We start from the raw sequence: 20,731 nt of genomic DNA, 5'->3' as shown, positions 1-20,731 counted from the left end.
GACCTAATTAGGTTGATTGTTGTCACGTGTACCAAGGTACAGCGAAAAGCTTTGCTTTGCATGCTATCCAAAACAGATCCGATAATGCTATACATCAAGCCAAACCCATGACAATAGGCAGAGCATTGGGGAAGATGCAGAATATTGTTCCCAGCAATGTAGTACATCAGCAGCCGTTCTGAGTTTGGCAGAGATTCACGTGCCACTCCTCCAACCTCTGCTATATTTGGTGCTCCTGAACTGGCCTCCTCTAGAATAGGAGAGGCCAGGCACAGATGATGCAACCACTTTGCCCAACGCCTGCGCTCTGTCCGTCTTGGCCATCTTCAGCTTGCAAACCATTTTAATACGCCATCCCATTCCCACGCTGATCTATTAGTCCTTGGCTCATCCACTGCCAGGGTGAGGCCACACACAAACCAGAGTAGCAACACCTCGTATTCTATCCGGCTGGTTTATAACCATTTGGCATGAATATTGAATTCTCCAATTTTCAGTAACCTGCTTTAACTAACTAAGGGGGACCTGGCAGGGGGTGGACGTAGAAGGGATGTGTATTTGTTGTTACTTTGTGGCCATGTCCTCTCATACACACCCTTTTTCCCCTTCCCCCCCACACACTCCTCCCATTAGATATCCTATCCCCCTCTATTTCCACCAGCCCTCCCTATATGGTTCCACTCTTCCCGTCTTATCAGATTCCACAATCTGCAGCCCTTTGTGGTCTCCACTTATCACCTCCTGACCTCTGTTGCTTCTAAACTCCAGCGAGTACAGGCCCAGTGCTGTCAAACGCACATCACATGTTAACCCACTCATTCCTAGGATCATTCACATAAACCTCCTCTGGACCCTCTCCAGAGCCGGCACATCCTTCCTCAGATATGGGGACCAAAACTGCTCACAGTATTCCAAATGACCAGTACCGTATAAAGCCTCAGCATTATATTCCCGATTTTGTATTCTAACCCTCTCGAAATAATGCTTTGTGGGAGACTCCTCCTAGCAGGCAAAGCAGATCACTTCCAAAAGACGTGGTCTGCATTTATGGAACTATTACAAGCATAAGGTGCAATAATAAGTTAAAACATAAAGGCTACCAGGACCTGGTAACGGGGGGTATAAAATAATTTTTTAATAAAAACACGGTTGGTATATCTTTTTTTGCGGAGTTTTGTGTTACAATAGAGCGATTGATTTTCCTTTCTTCTATTTTTTCTTTTCTTTCTAGGGTCTTATTTCCTTTCTTTACTTCCTTCCCTAATTCCTTCCCTAAGGGGTTCTCTTCTCCCAACACTTTCCTGCACCTTCACGATTCTTGCTTACTTCCCTTACTTCTTTTATTTCTATCTTTTTTAAAGCACAAAAAATGAAGTGGTACAACATAATGTAATAAGATATATGCGATGTATTAATGTAATTTACTGTACTGCTAATAAAAAATAAAAAATAAAGAAATAAATGCTAGCATTGCATTTGCCTTAATTACCACCGGTTTGACTTGCAAATTGACTTTGTGGGAATCCTGTACCAGTCAACATTTTGCATGTTTTTTCCCCCTTGAGGAAATAACTTGTGCAAAACAGAAGAGATGCTGGGAACTAAAATGCCTCATTTCTTGGTCTTCTTTGTGCATAATTGAAACTGACCACCCAATACCATCCGATTACGCAGCTAACGTCCGATACCATCCAAGTAAAATATGATCAAAGTCCATCCGCCACTAAAGGTGAGAAACTGAAACTGTCCACCTCACAAATGTACGCACAGTGTGTCAGCTTTGATGTTAATGTAAAATGCCAAAACTATTCATCTTCCAGACAAAAGCAGGCAACAATATTGTCACAAAATTGGAACTTGGCCACTTGAATATTATTATCAATATTAGCATTCGACGAAGATATTTGTGCAAACGAACAAGGACCTGCATTGATCCGGTGCTTTGCATGACCTTTGCATATCAAAAAGCTCTTTATTCATCAATGTATTTTCTGAACTATTGTTAATGCTATTATCTAGGGAGACAACTAATTCAAATGCACCAATGTGCCACAAACAGCAATGATAATTAGAGGGTTTTCTCTTGATTTTCTTTTGTCCCTAAGCATATTTTTTGACTGACTGCAGCAGAGAGGCCATTGGAAAAGTGTCAATAATAATGTGTTCTGTAGATTTAAAAAAAAAATGGTTCTGTGTGACACCCACACAATGTCACATTCTAATGCACAGCCATTACCTTGGGCATAAATTATAACAAACTTACATTCATTAGCCTTAACCTTGATTTTATGCCTTGATTTTAAATGCCTCCATTTCACAAAGAACAAGTTGCTACAATTATCACACAGACAATTGTGGCAATCAGCTTTGGGTACTGGTTGAAGAAGCCATGAAAGCTCTTTTCTCCTCAACTAATGTTAATAAATTACTATTCAGTAGCAATTTCAGTGTGCAAATAGAAACCGCAGTGAAGTCTACTTAGAACAGAAAATGGCACTTCTGCGTAATTATTCAATTTTTGTATATTAGAAGGGCTTTCTGGTGTGAAGGAAGCCACGGGTTGTCAATGCTAGCAAACATATTGTTCACTGCCACTGACTGACAAACATTCCCTCATCAATCGCGGTAAAACCATACATAGAATGAAACGTCCTATTTTACCCAAAACACAGAGTGTCGGAGTGACTCAGCAGGTCAGGTAGCATCTCTGGTGAACATGGATAGGTGACATTCCAGGTTGATGTTTCGACAGTAGGGCTGCTGTTTTACTCAATGTACCCGAGAAAAAACTTCTTATGTTCTTTGTCTTTACTCGAGCGATGTGGAGGTTTAGTTAATGCAGTCAAGATGATGGCATAGATATTGAGGACATCACGGAAATGGGGAATGTGGGTGTGAAATAAAAAGATCAGCCTTGACCTTGAGAAACGGTGGAGCCGGCACAAGGGGCCGAGTGACCCGACGCATGTTTCTATTTTTATGTGGCTTTCTAATCTAAATTCAAGGCTGCACAGTGACGCAGCGGTAGAGTTGCTGCCTTACAGCGCCAGAGACTCAGACCCGATCCCTGACCACGGGTGCTGTCGGTACGGAGTTTGTACATTCTCTCCGTGACCACGTGGGTTTCCCCCGGGTGCTCCGGTTTCCCCCCCACACTTCAAAGACGTACAGGTTTGTAGGTCAAGTCGCTTTGATAAAAAATGTAAATGATCCCTAATGCGTGGGATAGGGTTGTGTTAGTGCTCAGGGTAATTGCTGACTCAGCGCCGACTCAGTGGGCCGAAGTGCCTGTTTCCACACTGTATCTCCAAACTAAAATAATCTGTGTGATACTTCCTGTAACTGAGACACCCAAGCATAGATGCTTGAGATCTATCTTGGCAATATCAAACATACCAAGTGCAGCTCTACTATGTCTGAATTCAAAGACTAGGTCGATTCCGACCGATCCACCTGATATCATGCTCATTGTTTGCTTATACTGGCTATAAATTAAAATTAATGACTTCCTGGGTCATTTAAGAAGGAAGTGTCAACCACTTTCCTGTTCATATAAATAGATCACATAAATGTCACAAATAGGCCCAACCTAGGAAGGATGGTGGGTTTCCTCCCACGAGGCACGTTACTGAATCACTAATATGTTTCAATCGGCAAACAGAAATGGATTGCTTTTTATGACAGTCTGTTACTAACAAGGTTCAATCACCAAGACGTTTTTCCCCACAATTTCTGGAAAAGTTTAGTTCAATTAATTTACTTAAAATCCACAAGGACCAAGGTGATTTGAAGGAAGACAAAAATGCTGGAGAAACTCAGCGGGTGAGGCAACATCTATGGAGCGAAGGAATAGTTGACGTTTCGGGTCGAGACCCTACTTCAGACTGACGTAGGGATAGGGGGGCGAGAAGAAGAAAGGAAGCGGAGACGGAGGGGTGTGGGAGAGCTGGGAAGGGGTAAGAGGGAGAAAACAAGGACTGTCTGAAATTAGAAGTCAATGTTCATACCGCTGGGGTGTAAACTACCCAAGCGAAATATGAGGTGCTGCTCCTCTAATTTGCGGTGGGACTCACTCTGGCCATGGAGGAGGCCCAGGACAGAAAGGTCGGATTCGGAATGGGAGGGGGAGTTGAAGTGCTGGGCCACCGGGAGATCAGGTTGGTTATTGCGAACCGAGTGGAGGTGTTGGGCGAAGCGATCGCCAAGCCTACACTTGGTCTCACCGATGTAGAGCAGCTGACACCTAGAGCAGCGGATGCAATAGATGAGGTTGGAGGAGGTGCAGGTAAACCTCTGCCGCACCTGGAACAACTGCTTGGGTCCTTGGATGGAGTCAAGGGGGGAGGTAAAGCGACAAGCGTAGCATTTCCTGCGGTTGCAAGGGAAAGTGCCAGGAGAGGGGTTGGTTTGGGCGGGAAGGGACGAATTGACCAGTGAATTACGGTCTCTGCGGAAAGCCGAAAGGGGAGGAGATGGGAAGGTGTGTGTTCGGTGGTCAAGTCAAGTCAAGTTTATTCGTCACATACAAATACGAGATGTGCAGTGAAATGAAAAGTGGCGATGCTCGCGGACTTTGTGCAAAAAAACAAACAAACAACCAAACAAACTACAAACAGAATCACATATTCTTTCACATATTATGTAAAATATATTGTGATCCCAATGGATCCCGTTGGAGGAGGCGAAAATGACGGAGGATTACTTAATCACTAATATGTTTCAATGGCCTTCCAGAAATGGATTGCCTTTTATGACAGTCTATTACTAACAAGGTTCAAAGTTTAGTTAAATTAATTCTCTTAAAATCCACAAGGACCAAGGTGATTTGAACTGTGTCTTTAGATTGTTCAATCAAGCTTTTGAATTAACTCAACCACTGCACCATTGGTCTGAAGAAGAGTTTGTCAAACGTCACCCATCTTTTTTCTCAAGAGATGCTGCCTGATCCGCTGAGTTACGCCAGCACTCTGTCTACCTTTGGTATAAACCAGCAGCTGCTGTTCCTTCCTACACTGCACCACCATAGTTCAGTTATGATATTAATGCAGGAAAAACAATTGATCATATTTACATCATCATGGAAACGATAGCAAAATAGTTGTGAACCGATATTTTAAATGGATTATATCTAAAAAACATCTAGTCGACCTGCCTAGTACAGCAGACTGGTCAGATAATGGTGGCAAGAAACCAAGTAAAAGTTATGTGGGTTTGCAAAGTTTCCAAGCGCTGATGGCAACAACAAGATGGTTAAGTTAGTTAATTATGACAACAATGCATCTTCAATTTGTACAAATGTACAGAAATATCCGAAAGAGGAAATACGATCAAACTAAATGCGTTTAAATATTCCATATAACCATATAACAATTACAGCACGGAAACAGGCCATCTCGACCCTTCTAGTCCGTGCCGAACACGTATTCTCCCCTAGTCCCATATACCTGCGCTCAGACCATAACCCTCCATTCCTTTCCCGTCCATATAACTATCCAATTTATTTTTAAATGATAAAAACTAACCTGCCTCCACCACCTTCACTGGAAGCTCATTCCACACAGCCACCACACTCTGAGTAAAGAAGTTCCCCCTCATGTTACCCCTAAACGGTGGTTAAGTCCAGCTTCTTTCACCTAAGGAAGCTGGCGAAGGTGAAGCCCATTCTCGAGCGGCAGCATTTTGAGACAGTAATCCATGCCTTTATTACATCTAGGCTGGATTACTGTAACGCGCTCTATTTTGGTGTTGCTCGTTCTTCACTGGCTCGTCTCCAGTTGGTTCAGAATGCTGCTGCTCGCCTTTTAACAGGGACTCGAAAGAGGGAGCACATATCGCCAATTCTGGCCTCCCTACACTGGCTCCCGGTGCACTTTCGGGTTCATTTTAAGTTACTGTTATTTGTTTTTAAATCTCTGAATGGGCTCGCCCCGCCTTACCTCTCTGAGCTGCTCCACCCATACACTCCTGCCCGGTCCCTCAGGTCAGCTGGTCAGCTGCTCCTGGAGGTACCGAGGTCTAGTCGGAGGCTCAGAGGGGATAGAGCCTTCTCTGTTGCTGCTCCGGCACTCTGGAACACCCTGCCGCTGCACATCAGACAGGCCCCCTCACTGTCCATCTTCAAATCCAGTGTTAAAACGCATTTGTACTCCCTGGCTTTTGACCATGCCTGAGGCTTTGCTTCTGTTTGTGGTGTTTTTGATGTTTCTTTATTTTACATGTCTTTTCCTACTATTTCTTTTTGATTGTTATTTTTGGTGTGTATTAACTTTTTTGTCAATGATTAGTGATGTACAGCACTTTGTTGCAGCTATGTTTGTTTTTAAAGTGCTCTATAAATAAAATTATTATTATTATTATTATTATTAAACTTCTGTCCCTTAATTCTCAAGTCATGTCCCCTTGTTTGAATCTTCCCTACTCTCAGTGGGAAAAGCTTATCCACGTCAACTCTGTCTATCCCTCTCATCATTTTAAAGACCTCTATCAAGTCCCCCCTTAACCTTCTGCGCTCCAAAGAATAAAGCCCTAACTTGTTCAACCTTTCTCTGTAACTTAGTTGCTGAAACCCAGGCAACATTCTAGTAAATCGCCTCTGTACTCTCTCTATTTTGTTAACATCCTTCCTATAATTAGGCGACCAAAATTGTACACCATACTCCAGAATTGGCCTCACCAATGCCTTGTACAATTTTAACATTACATCCCAACTTCTATACTCAATGCTCTGATTTATAAAGGCCAGCACACCAAAAGCTTTCTTTACCACCCTATCTACATGAGATTCCACTTTCAGGGAACTGTGCACAGTTATTTCCCAGATCCCTCTGTTCACCTGCATTCTTCAATTCCCTACCATTTACCATGTACGTCCTATTTTGATTTGTCCTGCCAAGATGTAGCACCTCACACTTATCAGCATTAAACTCCATCTGCCATCTTTCAGCCCACTCTTCCAACTGGCATAAATCTCTCTGTAGACTTTGAAAATCTACTTCATTATCCACAACCCCACCTATCTTAGTATCATCTGCATACTTACTAATCCAATTTACCACACCATCATCCAGATCATTGATGTACATGACAAACAACAGTGGACCCAACACAGATCCCTGTGGCACCCCACTAGTCACAAGATTGAGGGGGGATCTTATAGAAACTTACAAACCTGACAAACAACCATCCACCATTACTCTCTGGCATCTCCCATTCAGCCACTGTTGAATCCATCTTGCTACTCCACCATTAATACCCAATCATTGAACCTTCTTAACCAACCTTCCATGAGGAACCTTGTCAAAGGCCTTACTGAAGTCCATATATACAACATCCACTGCTTTACCCTCATCAATTTCCCGAGTAACCTCTTCAAAAATTCAAGAAGATTAGTCAAACATGACCTTCCAGGCACAAATCCATGTTGACTGTTCCTAATCAGATCCTGTTTATTCAGATGCTTATATATATTATCTCTAAGTATCCTTTCCACTAATTTGCCCACCACTGACGTCAAACTAACAGGTCTATAATTGCTAGGTTTACTCTTAGACCCCTTTTTAAACAATGGAACAACATGCGCAGTACACCAATCCTCCGGCACTATTCCCGTTTCTAATGACATTTGAAACATTTCTGTCATAGCCCCTGCTATTTCTACACTAACTTCCCCCAATGTCCTAAGGAATATGCTGTTCGGACCTGGAGACTTATCCACTTTTTTATTTCTCAAAAGTGTCAGTACTTCCTCTTCTTTGAATCTCATAGTTTCCATAGCTAATCTACTTGTTTCCCTTAAGCACATAATTCAATATCCTTACTCCATGCTGCCTATAATTATTGTAGATATCTCTCTTTTTCTGAACCAAGTGTCCAATTTCCCTCGAAAACCATGGCTCTTTCCAATTTTTACTATTTCCTTTCAACCGAACAGGGACATAAAGATTCTGTACTCTTAAAATTTCACATTTAAATGTCCTCCATTTCTCTTCCACATCTTCCCCATAAAACAAACTGTCCCAATTTACTCCTTTTAAATCCTTTCGCATCTCCTCAAAGTTAGCCTTTTTCCAATCAAAAATCTCAACCCTAGGTCCAATTCTGACCTTCTCCATAATTATATTGAAACTAATGGTATTGTGATCACTGGTCCCGAACTGTTCCCCAACGCATGCCTCTGCCACCTGACCCGTCTCATTTCCTAACAGGAGGTCCAGCACCGCCCCTTCTCTAGTAGGTACTTCTATGTATTGCTGCAAAAAATTATCCTGCACATTCAAGGGCACAATAATAGGAATAAGTCCTTCAAATCCGTTCCACCAGGCAATTACACTGTCGCCGCTCAGAACTTCAACTCTGCTTCAGAACAGGACACGTTAACAGAAAATGTTGCTCAGAAACTTGACATATTCAAGGTAGCTTGTACTCGCTAGAATTTAGAAGATTGAGGGGGGATCTTATAGAAACTTACAAAATTCTTAAGGGGTTGTACAGGCTAGATGCAGGAAGATTGTTCCCGATGTTGGGGAGGTCCAGAACAAGGGGCCACAGTTTAAGGATAAAGGGGAAATCTTTTAGGACCGAGATGAGGAAGAACTTTTTTCACACAGAGAGTGGCGAATCTCTGGAATTCTCTGCCACATAAGGTAGTTGAGGCCACAGTTCATTGGCTATATTTAAGAGGGAGTTATATGTGGCCCTTGTGGCTAAAGGGATCAGCGGGTACGGAGAGAAGGCAGGTACAGGATACTGAGTTGGACGATCAGCCATGATCATATTGAATGGCGGTGCAGGCTCGAAGGGCCGAATGGCCTACTCCTGCACCTATTTTCTATAAAGATGAATAGATATAATTGTTATTGTTATTGTCATATAGCATGGAAACAGGCCCTTCAGCCCAACTTGCCCATGCCAACCAACATGCCCCCACTACATTAGTCCCATTGCCCGCATTTGGCTCATCTCCCTCAAAACAAACCTAGATGCAGGAAGATTGCTCCCGATGTTGGGGAAGTCCATGACAAGGGGTCACAGCTTAAGGATAAGGGGGAAATCTTTTAAAACCGAGATGAGAAGAACTTTTTTACACAGAGAGTGGTGAATCTCTGGAACTCTCTGCCACAGAGGGTAGTTGAGGCAGTTCATTGGCTATATTTAAGAGGGAGTTAGATGTGGCCCTTGTGGCTAAGGGGATCAGAGGGTATGGAGAAAAGGCAGGTACGGGATACTGAGTTGGATGATCAGCCGTGATCATATTGAATGGCGGTGCAGGCTCGAAGGGCCGAATGGCCTACTCCTGCACCTAATTTCTATGTTACTAAAACCTTTCCTATCCATGTACCTGTCCAAATGTCTTTGAATGCTATTATAGTACCTGTCTCAACTACCTCCTGTGGCAGCTCATTTGATATACCCACCACCCTCTGCGTGGAAACGTTGCCCCTCAGGTTCTTATTGAATATTTCCCGTCACCTTAACCTATGTCACCCGGCTCTTGTTTCCCCCACTCATAGTAAAAAAATTCCATGCATCTCCCCAATCTATTCCCCTCGTGATCTTATACACCACGATAAGATCACCCTTCACTCTCGTGCGCTCAATCACTCCCTCAAGGTCAGGCCCCCCCAGTCCTGGCAATAGCCTCGTAAATCTTCTCTGCTCCCTCTCCAGCTTAACAACATCCTTCCTAGAACAGGGTGATCAAAACTGAACACAATGCTTCAAAGGTTGACGAAAATGCTGGAGAAACTCAGCGGATGTGGCAGCATCTATGGAGCGAAGGAATAGGTGACATTTCTGACGGGTCGAGACCCTAATCCAAATGTGGCCTCACCAACATCTTGCACAACTAAACCGTTCTTTCGGGTTGGTGGGCTGGGGCGCGTAGAAAAGACAAATTAATTTCAAAAGGAATTAAGAAAGTGAAGTTTCAATACTGCAGCCATTTGCACTACATTGTCTTAAAGACAATACACAATAGGTGCAGGAGTGGGCCATTTGGCCCTTCGAGTCAGCACCGCCATTCAATGTGATCATGGCTGATCATCCCCAATCAATACCCCGTTCCTGCCTTCTCCCCATATGCCCTGACTCTGCTATTTTTAAGAGCCCTATGTAGCTCTCTCTTGAAAGCATCCAGAGAACCGGCCTCCAGCGCCCTCTGAGCCGGAGAATTCCACAGACATTTGCCCAATACACTTCTGAAGCTACATTACGGACAATAGAGCATAATTACAATAAATTATTAAGCATAAACTGCAAAATAGATAACCGTAACTGCACCATACTTACACAATGGGAATAGGTTTCATCTGCTACCATGGGTTCATCCACCATCTGATGGCCATTAACCTGGAAAAGGAGAAAATAACAGGACTTATTTGCAGTGCTCAAAAGGGTACAGTTCTACACCTGCAGTTTCTGCCATTTTCTACACTGCGCATTTCTAAATAATATGACACATGTAAGGTTTAATTTAACTTAAAAATAAACCAGAGGAGAGATGAAAGGCAATTATATTTGCTGCAAACTATCAGGAATGAATGGCCTGTGAGGCATTTAAGAGACTAGTATTAGATAGGCATGCAGATATTCAGGGAATGGAAGGATATGGATTACGTGCAGGCAGATAAGCATTGGTGTTGGCATCATGATTGGAACAGACTCTGCAGGCCGGACGGAGTTCTGTGCAAACCCGTTCTTGTGCTTCACTGCTCCATGTTCTAACGCTGGGAATAGGTCATACACCCCTCGTTACTGCTCTGACACCTTTCAGGTTTGATCATCGACCATTACTCCACATTCCAGCTCAGTGCTCTTGTAGACAAAATCTACCTCGGCCATGAATATACTTCATAATTCAGCATTCGCAGAGCTTCAAAGTGCAGGGTCCCAAAGGTTCAACAGTAACTTGAAAAGAGAATACCATATCTGTTTAGAAAGGAAAAATGGACACAGCTACAGGAAGAGGTAAAAGAAGGTTCTCCAGATTCAGGGATCGCTTGAATAGGGATCGCTTTAACCAACAATGCCCGTACACTAGCACTATCCTACACACTAGGGACAATTTACAACTTTACCAAAGTAAATTAACCGACAGGCCTGTACCGGAGCACCCAGAGAAAACCCACGCGGTCACAGTGAGGACATACACAGTGCGGACTGCACCCGTGGTCAGGATCGAACCCGGGTCTCTGGCCCTCCAAGGCAGCAACTCTACCGCTGTGCCACCCATCCATTCATCAGGTAATTTATTAAAATGCCACCTTTGAAAACTTGTAGACATTAGTTCATACCCAGTTATATTTTGAAGAGTTTCCCTAGAACATAAACGTATGGTGAAGTTTCTGAAAGGCACCTCACCAAGGTTAAAACACTTTAAAGCACGCAGTCACGTGCTCGTCTGAAGTTGCATGTTAAAAGCTGCTTCTGGAGCCCGCTGCTCATCCCCTGCTCTGCTTATGTCTCTCAAAAAGTTGTAACTTCTCAGATCTGACTTTCATTCAATTCTTTAAACATTGAACCTGCAAAGTTGTAAATTATATCTCAATTGTTGTGATTTCCTCAAAAGTTTTCAATGAGCAACTTTGGATTTCAAATTGCTCCACTCATCTTTTCATTAAGGGTTAAGCTGGACGAACATCTAAGATCAGTATCACACTTCAGCTGCTCAATCACGTGAACTTTTAAGTATTGTGAATTCATAGAGCGTAGAAATGTACAGCACAGGAACAGTCCCTACCAACAGTATTGGTTCACTATTGTCAGGCCTGCAAGATACGGGGGGGGGGGGGGGGGGGGGGGGGGGGGTTTGTTTAGTATGTTTTCGAGGAAAATCATACCATAATGTGTTCATCAGGTAGTGTAAAAGAGAAAGGAAACAGAGTGCTGGAAATAGTGTTACAGCAACAGAGAGGAAAAAGTGCAAGGGCAGCAACAAGGTGGATTGGAAGATGGAAGATTCAATCCTACCACACGAGGCGTCCATTCAAGTCTGATAACAGCAGGGAAGCGGATGTTCTTGAATACAGTGGTACATGTCTTCTGCACAATGAGGGAAGGGGTGAGTGACCGGGGCTGAAGGTTGACTTTTTTTATGTTGGCTGCTTTCCAGATTCAAGATCAAGATTCAATTTAATTGTCATTTGGACCCCTTGAGGTCCAAACGAAATGCCGTTTCTGCAGCCATACATTACAAACAAATAGACCCAAGACACAACATAATTTACATAAACATCCATCACATCGCTGTGATGGAAGGCCAAAAAAACACTCATCTCTCCACTGCACTCTCCCCCCCCCCCCCCCCCCCCCCCCCCCCCCCCCCCCCCCCGATGTCAGAGTCAAAGTCAAAGCCCCCGGCTGGCGATGGTGATTGTCCCGCGGCCATTAAACCCACGCCGGGTGGTGCGAGGTCGCACACCGGGTCTTAAACATAGAAACATAGAAATTAGGTGCAGGAGTAGGCCATTCGGCCCTTCGAGCCTGCACCGCCATTTAATATGATCATGGCTGATCATCCAACTCAGTATCCCGTACCTGCCTTCTCTCCATACCCTCTGATCCCCTTGGCCACAAGGGCCACATCTAACTCCCTCTTAAAGGTCTTGGTGTTAGAGCCCCCGGCGTGCGCTCGCAGAGTCCCGCGGCCATTCCAAGCCGCGCAGGGCGGTGATGTCAGGCCCCGCTCCAGGAGCTCTTCGACCCCGCAACTCGGGCGGGAGACGTCGCCGTTGCGAGAGCCCTGAAAAGCGGTGTCCCTCCAGGGACCCGCGGGCTCCCGGTGCCGCCGTCCACCAAACCCGCAGTTGCCGATTGAAGTATAGATGCTGTCAGTGGGTTTGGGCGGGGAGAGGGAAGGTGGTTTGTGTGATGCAATGGACTGCGTTCACAACTCTATACAACTCTATACAATTCTTGCAATCTTGGGCGGAGCAGTTGCCAATCCAAGGTCCAATGCATCTGGATAGGGGGCTTTCTATGGTGCATCTGCAGAAACTGGTATCATTGGACACACGGCAAATTTCCTTAGCCTTCTGAGGATGTAGAGAGGTTAGTGAGCATTCTTGGCTGTAGCATCAATGTGGTTGGTCTAGGGCAAACTGTTGGTGATATTTACGCCTCGAGATGTGAGCTCTTGCCCATGTAGGCTCCAGCACCATTGCTACAGACTGGTACTCCACCCCACCCCACTTCCTGTGGTCACTGACCAACCTCATCCTGCTGCCACTGAGGGTGAGATTATTGTCTTCACACCATGCTACTAAGTTCTCTATTTCCTTTCCAAACTCTGTCTCATCATTGTCAGAGATCTGTCCCACTGCGGTGGCATCTGCAAACCTATAAATAGAGTTTACAACTAATGACGTCTGTGCCGAACATGATGCCACGATAACTTAATCTCATCATGCTGCATATGGTCAATATCCTTCTGTTTTCCACCAGTTCACAAATCCTCTTAAATGTTGCTTCCCGAATCTGCTTTCACCACCTCCACTGGCAGCAGAATCCAGGCATCTACCGCTCCTGCTGTAAATAAAAACTTGTCATGTAATCTCACCTCCAGATGCCACAAAATCCTGCCTTGGACACATACGGCAAAAGATGTCTGACCATATTGATGCGATAGCCAAGAATCGATATCACAACCTGAGGAGACTGAGTAAATTCCACACGTCTCGAATGACTCTTCCAAACTTCCACAGATGCACTGTCGAGTTGCGTCACAACTTGGTTTGGGAACAGTTCTGCCTGAGACCGCAAGAAATGGCAGAGAGCACTAAAGGTAGCCCTGTACATCTCACACTTCATCTACACTTCACGTTACCTCGGTAAAGCAGCCAATTGTCAGAGACCAGCTCATTCCTCCTTCCCCTTGCTCCCGTCCAGTAGAAGAGAGAGAAGCTTGAAAGCGTGCACCACCAGACTCATGAACAGCGTCTTCCCCTCTGTAATCAGGCTTCTGAATGGTCCCTCCATAAGCTAGGGTACTGTCCGATTCACCAGAACCCCATTGCGGACATTGGACTTTGTGTACTGAACTGATATGCCACAATGCTACATTCTGTATGCTATAATCTCCTTTGCTCTACCTATGGTACTTCAGTTTGACTTGATTGCATTTCATGTATAGTATTATGTGATCTTTTTGGATAGCATGCAAAACAAAGCCTTTCATTGTACCTCGGTACACATGACAATAAACAACACCTTTCTGTCACTGGTCAAAATTCTAAACTCCCAATGGCATTGCAATGAATGCCCACACCACAGGAACAGCCACTATCAAGGTCAACTTGCAGATGGCTATTAAACATTGAACTTGCCATTGGTGACCCTTGGACTATCCTTGATCAGACTGGCTTTACCTTGCTGGCTTTACCATGCACCAAATGTTATTCCCATACACTGTAATTGTAATCATGTATTGTCTTTCTGCTGAATGGATAGCATGCAACAAAAGCTTTCAGCTGTGTCTCGGTACACGAACAATAAACTAAACTGAGCTGAAACGGAACTGAAGCCCATAAACGTCAAAAGAAGACTTCAGATGAGTCTGTAATTCGTGAACAAGAACATGCACAATGATCGTTCCTCCACACCCGCGGCTGATTTTTCATTCTTGGATCCAAAATAACTGATGTCATTTTTCTCCACATTGAATCCATTGGATGCAGCCTTGCCCACTCACTACATCCGAGTCCCTTTGCAAATTCCACCCACACGTTATTTTTTTTTCAGGAAACAGTGGGAAGCTGGGAGTCTGAACACATGAATTTGCTGGTATTTGTGACTTCATTATGCAGATTTGAAAATAGAAGCGTTTTGGACAGCCCTATAAATTCCTGAACATGTTTTTATTTGAAACTGAGATTAGTATTGTGAGGTTTTGGTAGCAAAATAAGATTGCAGATATCAAGGAACAATGCATATAACATTCCAGTTCAGGAACTGGCCCTTCAGCCCACAATGTAGGTGCTGAACATGATGCCAAGGTAAACTAATCTGCTCTGCCTGTACATGATCCAGTTCCCTCCGTTTCCTGCATATCCACATGCCTATCTGAAAGCCACTGTGGCATCTGCCACCCTACCCCCCCCCCCCCCCCCCCCCCCCCCCCCCCCCCCCCCCCCCCCACTGCTGGCATCTACTGCTTAATCAGTTGTGATAGCGGGGAAACAGGCCCTTCGGCCCAACTTGCCCATACCGGCCAACATGTCCCAGCTATACTAGTCCCACCCACCTGCGTGTGGTCCATATCCCTCCAAACCTGTCCTATCCATATCCCTGTTTGTTTCTTAAATGTTAGGATAGTCCCAGCCTCAACTACATCCTCTGGCAGCTTGTTCCATACACCCACCACCCTTTGTGTGAAAAAGTTACCCCTCAGATTCCTATTAAATCTTTTCCCCTTCACCTTGAACCTATGTCCTCGGGTCCTCAATTCCCCTATTCAGGCAAGAGATTCTGTGCATCTATCAGATTTATTCCTCTTATCATTTTACACATCTCTATAAGATCACCCCTCATCCTTCTACGCTCCAAGGAATAGAGACCAGGCACGTGCCTTCAGGGTAGGCAAGGTAGGCGGTGCCTACCCTGATTAAAATGGTCATTATTAAATATAAAGAGTAAAGGCACGGTAGAATTATGCTTACCTAAGAGATCGATCTCTTAGGTAGGTATAATTCTCCCGTGCCTTTCATCCACAGTACATTTAACACGCGGAAGTATGTGGAGCTTACGTGCCGTCAACCATGCTTCAAGCCATCGGTGGCAATGGTCTATAAAGGCAGCTGGAATTCTGCCTTTACACCATGGACTGCGTGCATGTGCTGCACAGCGCACGTGCGCCAGCCTACAGCGCATGCGCAGCGCAAGTTACTTGGATTTGCTTTGAGTTTGAAGTCCATCTGGTTGGTGCTGCCTTTGGAATGCGTTTCTGCACTATTTCATCAAGAAATTGCGTTTGTTTTGTCGAATTACTAAAAAATGATGCAAGAGCATCAATGGTCTTGAAAAGGCCTGTACATTCAGGTATGAATTTAGCCGACTGAGACAGAGCAAGATTCAACATGAGCATAGCAGTGGGTAAATAAAGCCGATGGTGCCTTTTCTCTTACTTTAGCTTGAACACCATTTAAGTTCGATGCCATTACCATTGCTCCATTGTATGTCTGTGCTACAAGTTTCTCAGCACAAGTATATTTGTGTAAGTTATTGAATATGCATTCTGTTACATTAGTAGCAGTTCTGTCCTTAAGTTTGTCAAAGCATATGAATGCTTCTTTAATTTCAGAGTCCGTAAAATACCGTAATATTGTAGAGCACTGAGCTGTATTTGAAATATCTGTGGATTCATCCACTTCTATGGCAATGAATGGGGCTTTTGCAATCTCTTCTTTAATATTATTTTCTAGGACTGCGCCTACTGCTTCAATCAAGTCATTTGGTATCTTGTTAGAAATGCCAGAAAAAAAATGTTCAGCAAGTTTTGCTGTATATTTCAGTAACTCAATATAGTTTCCACAATTTAGCGATTCTTTGTTTTCATTATCACCGCGAAAAGCAAGTTCTTGGCTGATCAAAAAGCAAGTAGCACATGAACTTTTTTAGTATCTCTCTGTTCTCCTTAACTTTTTCATTGTGAATATCGATGCTAAGTTGCTTCTGCTTATCTATAAGCAAGTCGATCCGTGTAGACCCGAATGTCTTCAATGCTATTTGGCATTCATAATGCACAGCAGATCCCTCGTGCTTGTTTAAAGCATTAGGCAAATTATTTAAATCATTGTATCCACCTGCTACCCATACAGTTCAACTAGATACAGAAAATAACAGACACAGGAAACAAAACAGTCTATTTGTTGAAATACAACTGCATAGCCACTCTTTCCTGTTGTACCAAGCTGTTTTAAATGGTCTGATTATTTTGATTCCTTTTCGCTGTTGAATTCTTTAAGTTCCAGCGTTGGTCTGCCATTTTTAATTATTTTGGTCTTTTCCTCGTAAGTTTGCTGCAAGAAACTCTTCAGATAATCACTATCCATCCATCCTTGAAAAACCAAGAAGCAAGATACAGTGATTCAAAAATTTACAATTCGTTTCCTTAGTTGATGGAAACAAGTTTCAAAAACTTGCTAGACAAATTGATCAGGAGGCAATAGAAAGTTTACAAAGAAACTACGGTAAAATGTTTGATGCTGTAAGACTGAAAGCGGATCTAGCTGGAATTTATAATGCACAAGTGTTTCGGGATAAATCATTTAAAGATTTACTTGTTTTTATATTTCAAAATCAACTGGAACAAACGTTCCCTGAAGCCGCTACAATCACTTTTAACAATTCCAGCTACAACAGTTTCTGTTGAGAGATCATTTTCAGCTTTGAAGAGAATTAAAAGCTTCACCCGGAATAGAATGTCCAATGAAAGGCTTTCACCATTTGCTTTCATTTCTATCGAAAAGGAAAAATTTACTCAGATGGAGCAACATTCCCCTGCTAATTTCTATGAAAAAGTTACGGATATTCTTGCTGCAAACAAAGAGAGAAGAATGGATTTTGTGTACAAATAATATGGTCAGTAAATTTCTTTGAGCTATATGTTTTTAAATACTTTATTATGAGATAGGACCTATTGAAGACAAATGACTTGATAAAAGTCGAGAGAACAATCTGTGCATGCGCGGTTTCCAAGATTTTTTTAAAAAGCCGACTGACAGCTCACCGGGGGGACAACAATGTGCATGCACGGCTTTCAAGATTTTTAAAAGCCACTGCCTACCCCGACTAATTACTCACGCATGTGCCTAAGAGACGCAGCCTACTCAACCTCTCCCTACAGATCGAACCCTCTAGTCCTGGCAATATCCTTGTAAATCGTTTCTGAACCCTTTCAAACTTGACAATATATTTCCTATAACATGGTGCCCAGAACTGAACACAATATTCTAAATGCGGTCTCACCAACGCAGAGCTGCCAAGTTTTGTCAGAGCATTTCAGTATTCTAGTACCTGAAAATCAGTATTTTGCTGAGGAAATCAGTATTTTTCGCAGTGCCATTTTGCTGAAAAAGGTGTTCTTTTTATGTGCGATCATACCCACGTAAGAGTACAAGAATGCGTAACTTTGCTACCAATTGACATGTCTTCTATGCATCTTACTTGACAGTGCATTCATTGCCATCTCTTTGTATACTTCTGTTTGAACGGCTGCTTCCTGCTTTTAGCATCAGATGATGATGTAGAAGCCATTTTGGAAGCCTCTCTCTCCCCTTCCCTCGGGCTCTCTCCCTCCTTCCTCTTTACCTCCCTCTCCCTCCCACCCCCTCTTTCTCTCTCTCTCTCTCTCTCTCTGTCTCTCTCTCTCGCTCTACCTCCCACTTCCTCCCCCTCCCTCCCTAACTCCTTCTGTTTTTCCACCTTCCCTGCCTTCTCCCTCTCTCCCTCCCCTAACAGTCCGTGACCCATAGCGCTGTGGCCATAGCGCTATGTGTAAAGCCTATAGCGTTATGTGTAAAGGTAATGACGCTCCAGCTGGGAACACTATTTTTAGAACCCATAGTGCTGTTCGTTTCAATTCCCATGCGTTAAACTGACAGCGCTCTGTTTAAATCTGGAGGACAGGCAGATCAAAGCTTACAAAAATAATCATCCAGATCTTGAAATTGAAAATACCAATAGATTTAATCGGCTATAATGTTTTGAGTTACAGTATGACATTTTATATCCTTGTATTTTTTAAGCAGCAAGATGAAACAGGAAGTCGGGCTGATTTTTAAAAAAAATCCGTATTTTACAAAGCAAATCCGTACATCCACATTCTGATCGCATTTCCGTACAAAATACCGAAAATCCGTACTACTTGGCAGCTCTGCCAACATCTTATACAACTGCAACATGACCTTCCAACTTCCATACTCAATACTCTGACTAATGAAGGACAATGTGCCAAAAGCCTTTTTGGCCTGCGACTCGACCTTCTTCAAGGAACCATGCACCTGCACTCATAGATCCCTCTGCACTACAACACTTCCCAGAGGCCTACCATTCACTGTGTAGGTCCTGCCCTTGGTAGACGTCCCAAAATGCAACAACATGCAAGAATAAGGGGTAAGTCATTTAGAACGGAGATGAGGAAAAATATTTTCAAACAGAGAGTTGGAGTCTGTGGAATTCTATGCCTCAGAAGGTGGTGGAGGACGGCTCTCCAGATGCTTTCAAGAGAGCTAGACAGAGCTCTTAAAGATAGCAGAGTCAAGGGATATGGGGAGAAGGCAGGAACGGGGTACTGATTGTGGATGATCAGCCATGATCACGTTGAATGGCGGTGCTGGCTCGAAGGGCCGAATGCTCTATTGTCTATCTCACATTTCTCTGTATTAAATTCCATTAACCATTCCACAGCCCACCTGGCCAATCGATGCAGATCCTGCTGCAATCGTTCACAACCATCTTCACTCTATGCATAACCACCCACTTTTGTATCATCAGCAAACTTGCTAATCTTGCCATGTATGTTCTCATCCAAATCATTGATGTAGATGACAAACAGTAACGGGCCCAGCACCGAATCCTGAGGCACACCACTAGTCACAGGCCTCCAGTCCGAGAAGCAACCTTCCAGCATCACCCTCTGCTTCCTTCCATGTGAAGCCAATTTTCTATCCATTCAGCTATCTCTTCTTGGATCCCATGTGGCCTAACCTTCCAGAGCAGCCTACCATGCGGAATCTTGTCGAATGCCTTACTCAAATCCATGTACACAACATCTACAGCTCTGCCCTCATCACATCTTCAAAATACTCAAGATTTGTGAGACACGACCCCCCCCCCCCCCCCATGTACAAAACCATGCTGACTGTCCCTAATCAGCCCTTGCCCAACCAAATGCCTGTATAACCTATCCATTGCTGGTGATAGGTTTCTGCAAATTTACAGATTTCTAGTCAAATTCAGAGAACATTTATCTGTCCCCTACGAGACAGACACAAATATGGTAGATCAGATAAGGTCAGGTTTCCTGTCCGAAAGTGCACAAGCTAACCATTGAGTTTTTACAGAAATGTAAAAACATGGTCAATTTTATTGGCAGATTCCTGCGGTTAAATAGCCTTTGATTGTTTTGCAGATTCTCAGTTGCCCGCAGTTTCCTGATACATGGAGGCAGGAAGGAGGAAGTTGTAAAGGGCCAGACTGATTAAAGAAAGGGGAAAAGCCGGCAGATGGATTTATACAACAATTACAATGTAATGCTGACCTACCTGCCTGCCAAACAGTTTAAGGATAAGGGGCACGCCATTTAGAACAGAGATGAGGAAATACCTTTTTCACACAGAGAGTTGCGAGTCCGTGGAAGTCTCTGCCTCAGAAGGCGGTGGAGGCCGGTTGTCTGGATACTTTCAAGAGTTCTTAAAGATAGCGGAGTCAAGGGATATGGGGAGAAGGCAGGAATGGGGTACTGATTGTGGATGATCAGCCATGATCACATTGAATGGCGGTGCTGGCTCGAAGGGCCAAATGGCCTACACCTGCACCTATAGTCTAAGACGAAAACAAGAGCCATTATTTACTTCTGAATACATTTCACCGATCATCTCTCCTCGACTATTAAAGCGCAGAACTAGAGGTGCTGCAATACAGCGCCAGAAACCTGGGTTCGATCCTGACTACGGGTGCTGTCTATGTGGAGTTTGTACGTTCTCCCCGTGACCTGCGTGGGTATCCCCCGGGATCT

At 43.8% G+C, this 20,731-nt stretch overlaps 1 protein-coding gene across 3 annotated transcripts in view; it reads right to left on the bottom strand.

Annotated features, from left to right (window-relative positions):
* Nucleotides 1–20,731, bottom strand: part of rps6kal (ribosomal protein S6 kinase a, like) — an 89,904-nt gene that overhangs the window by 46,620 nt on the left and 22,553 nt on the right. For all 3 annotated transcript variants that reach the window (XM_055643492.1, XM_055643489.1, XM_055643490.1), the window contains exon 2: nucleotides 10,288–10,347. In XM_055643492.1, coding sequence (XP_055499467.1) covers nucleotides 10,288–10,347 — 60 coding nt within the window. The remainder of the gene's footprint in view (nucleotides 1–10,287; nucleotides 10,348–20,731) is intronic.

Source organism: Leucoraja erinacea, chromosome 12 (assembly GCF_028641065.1).
Source record: "Leucoraja erinacea ecotype New England chromosome 12, Leri_hhj_1, whole genome shotgun sequence".
NCBI classification, from domain to species: Eukaryota; Metazoa; Chordata; class Chondrichthyes; order Rajiformes; family Rajidae; genus Leucoraja; species Leucoraja erinaceus.
The sequence above is the reverse complement of the archived record's forward strand: the minus strand, read 5'-3'. Positions and strand labels throughout refer to the sequence as shown.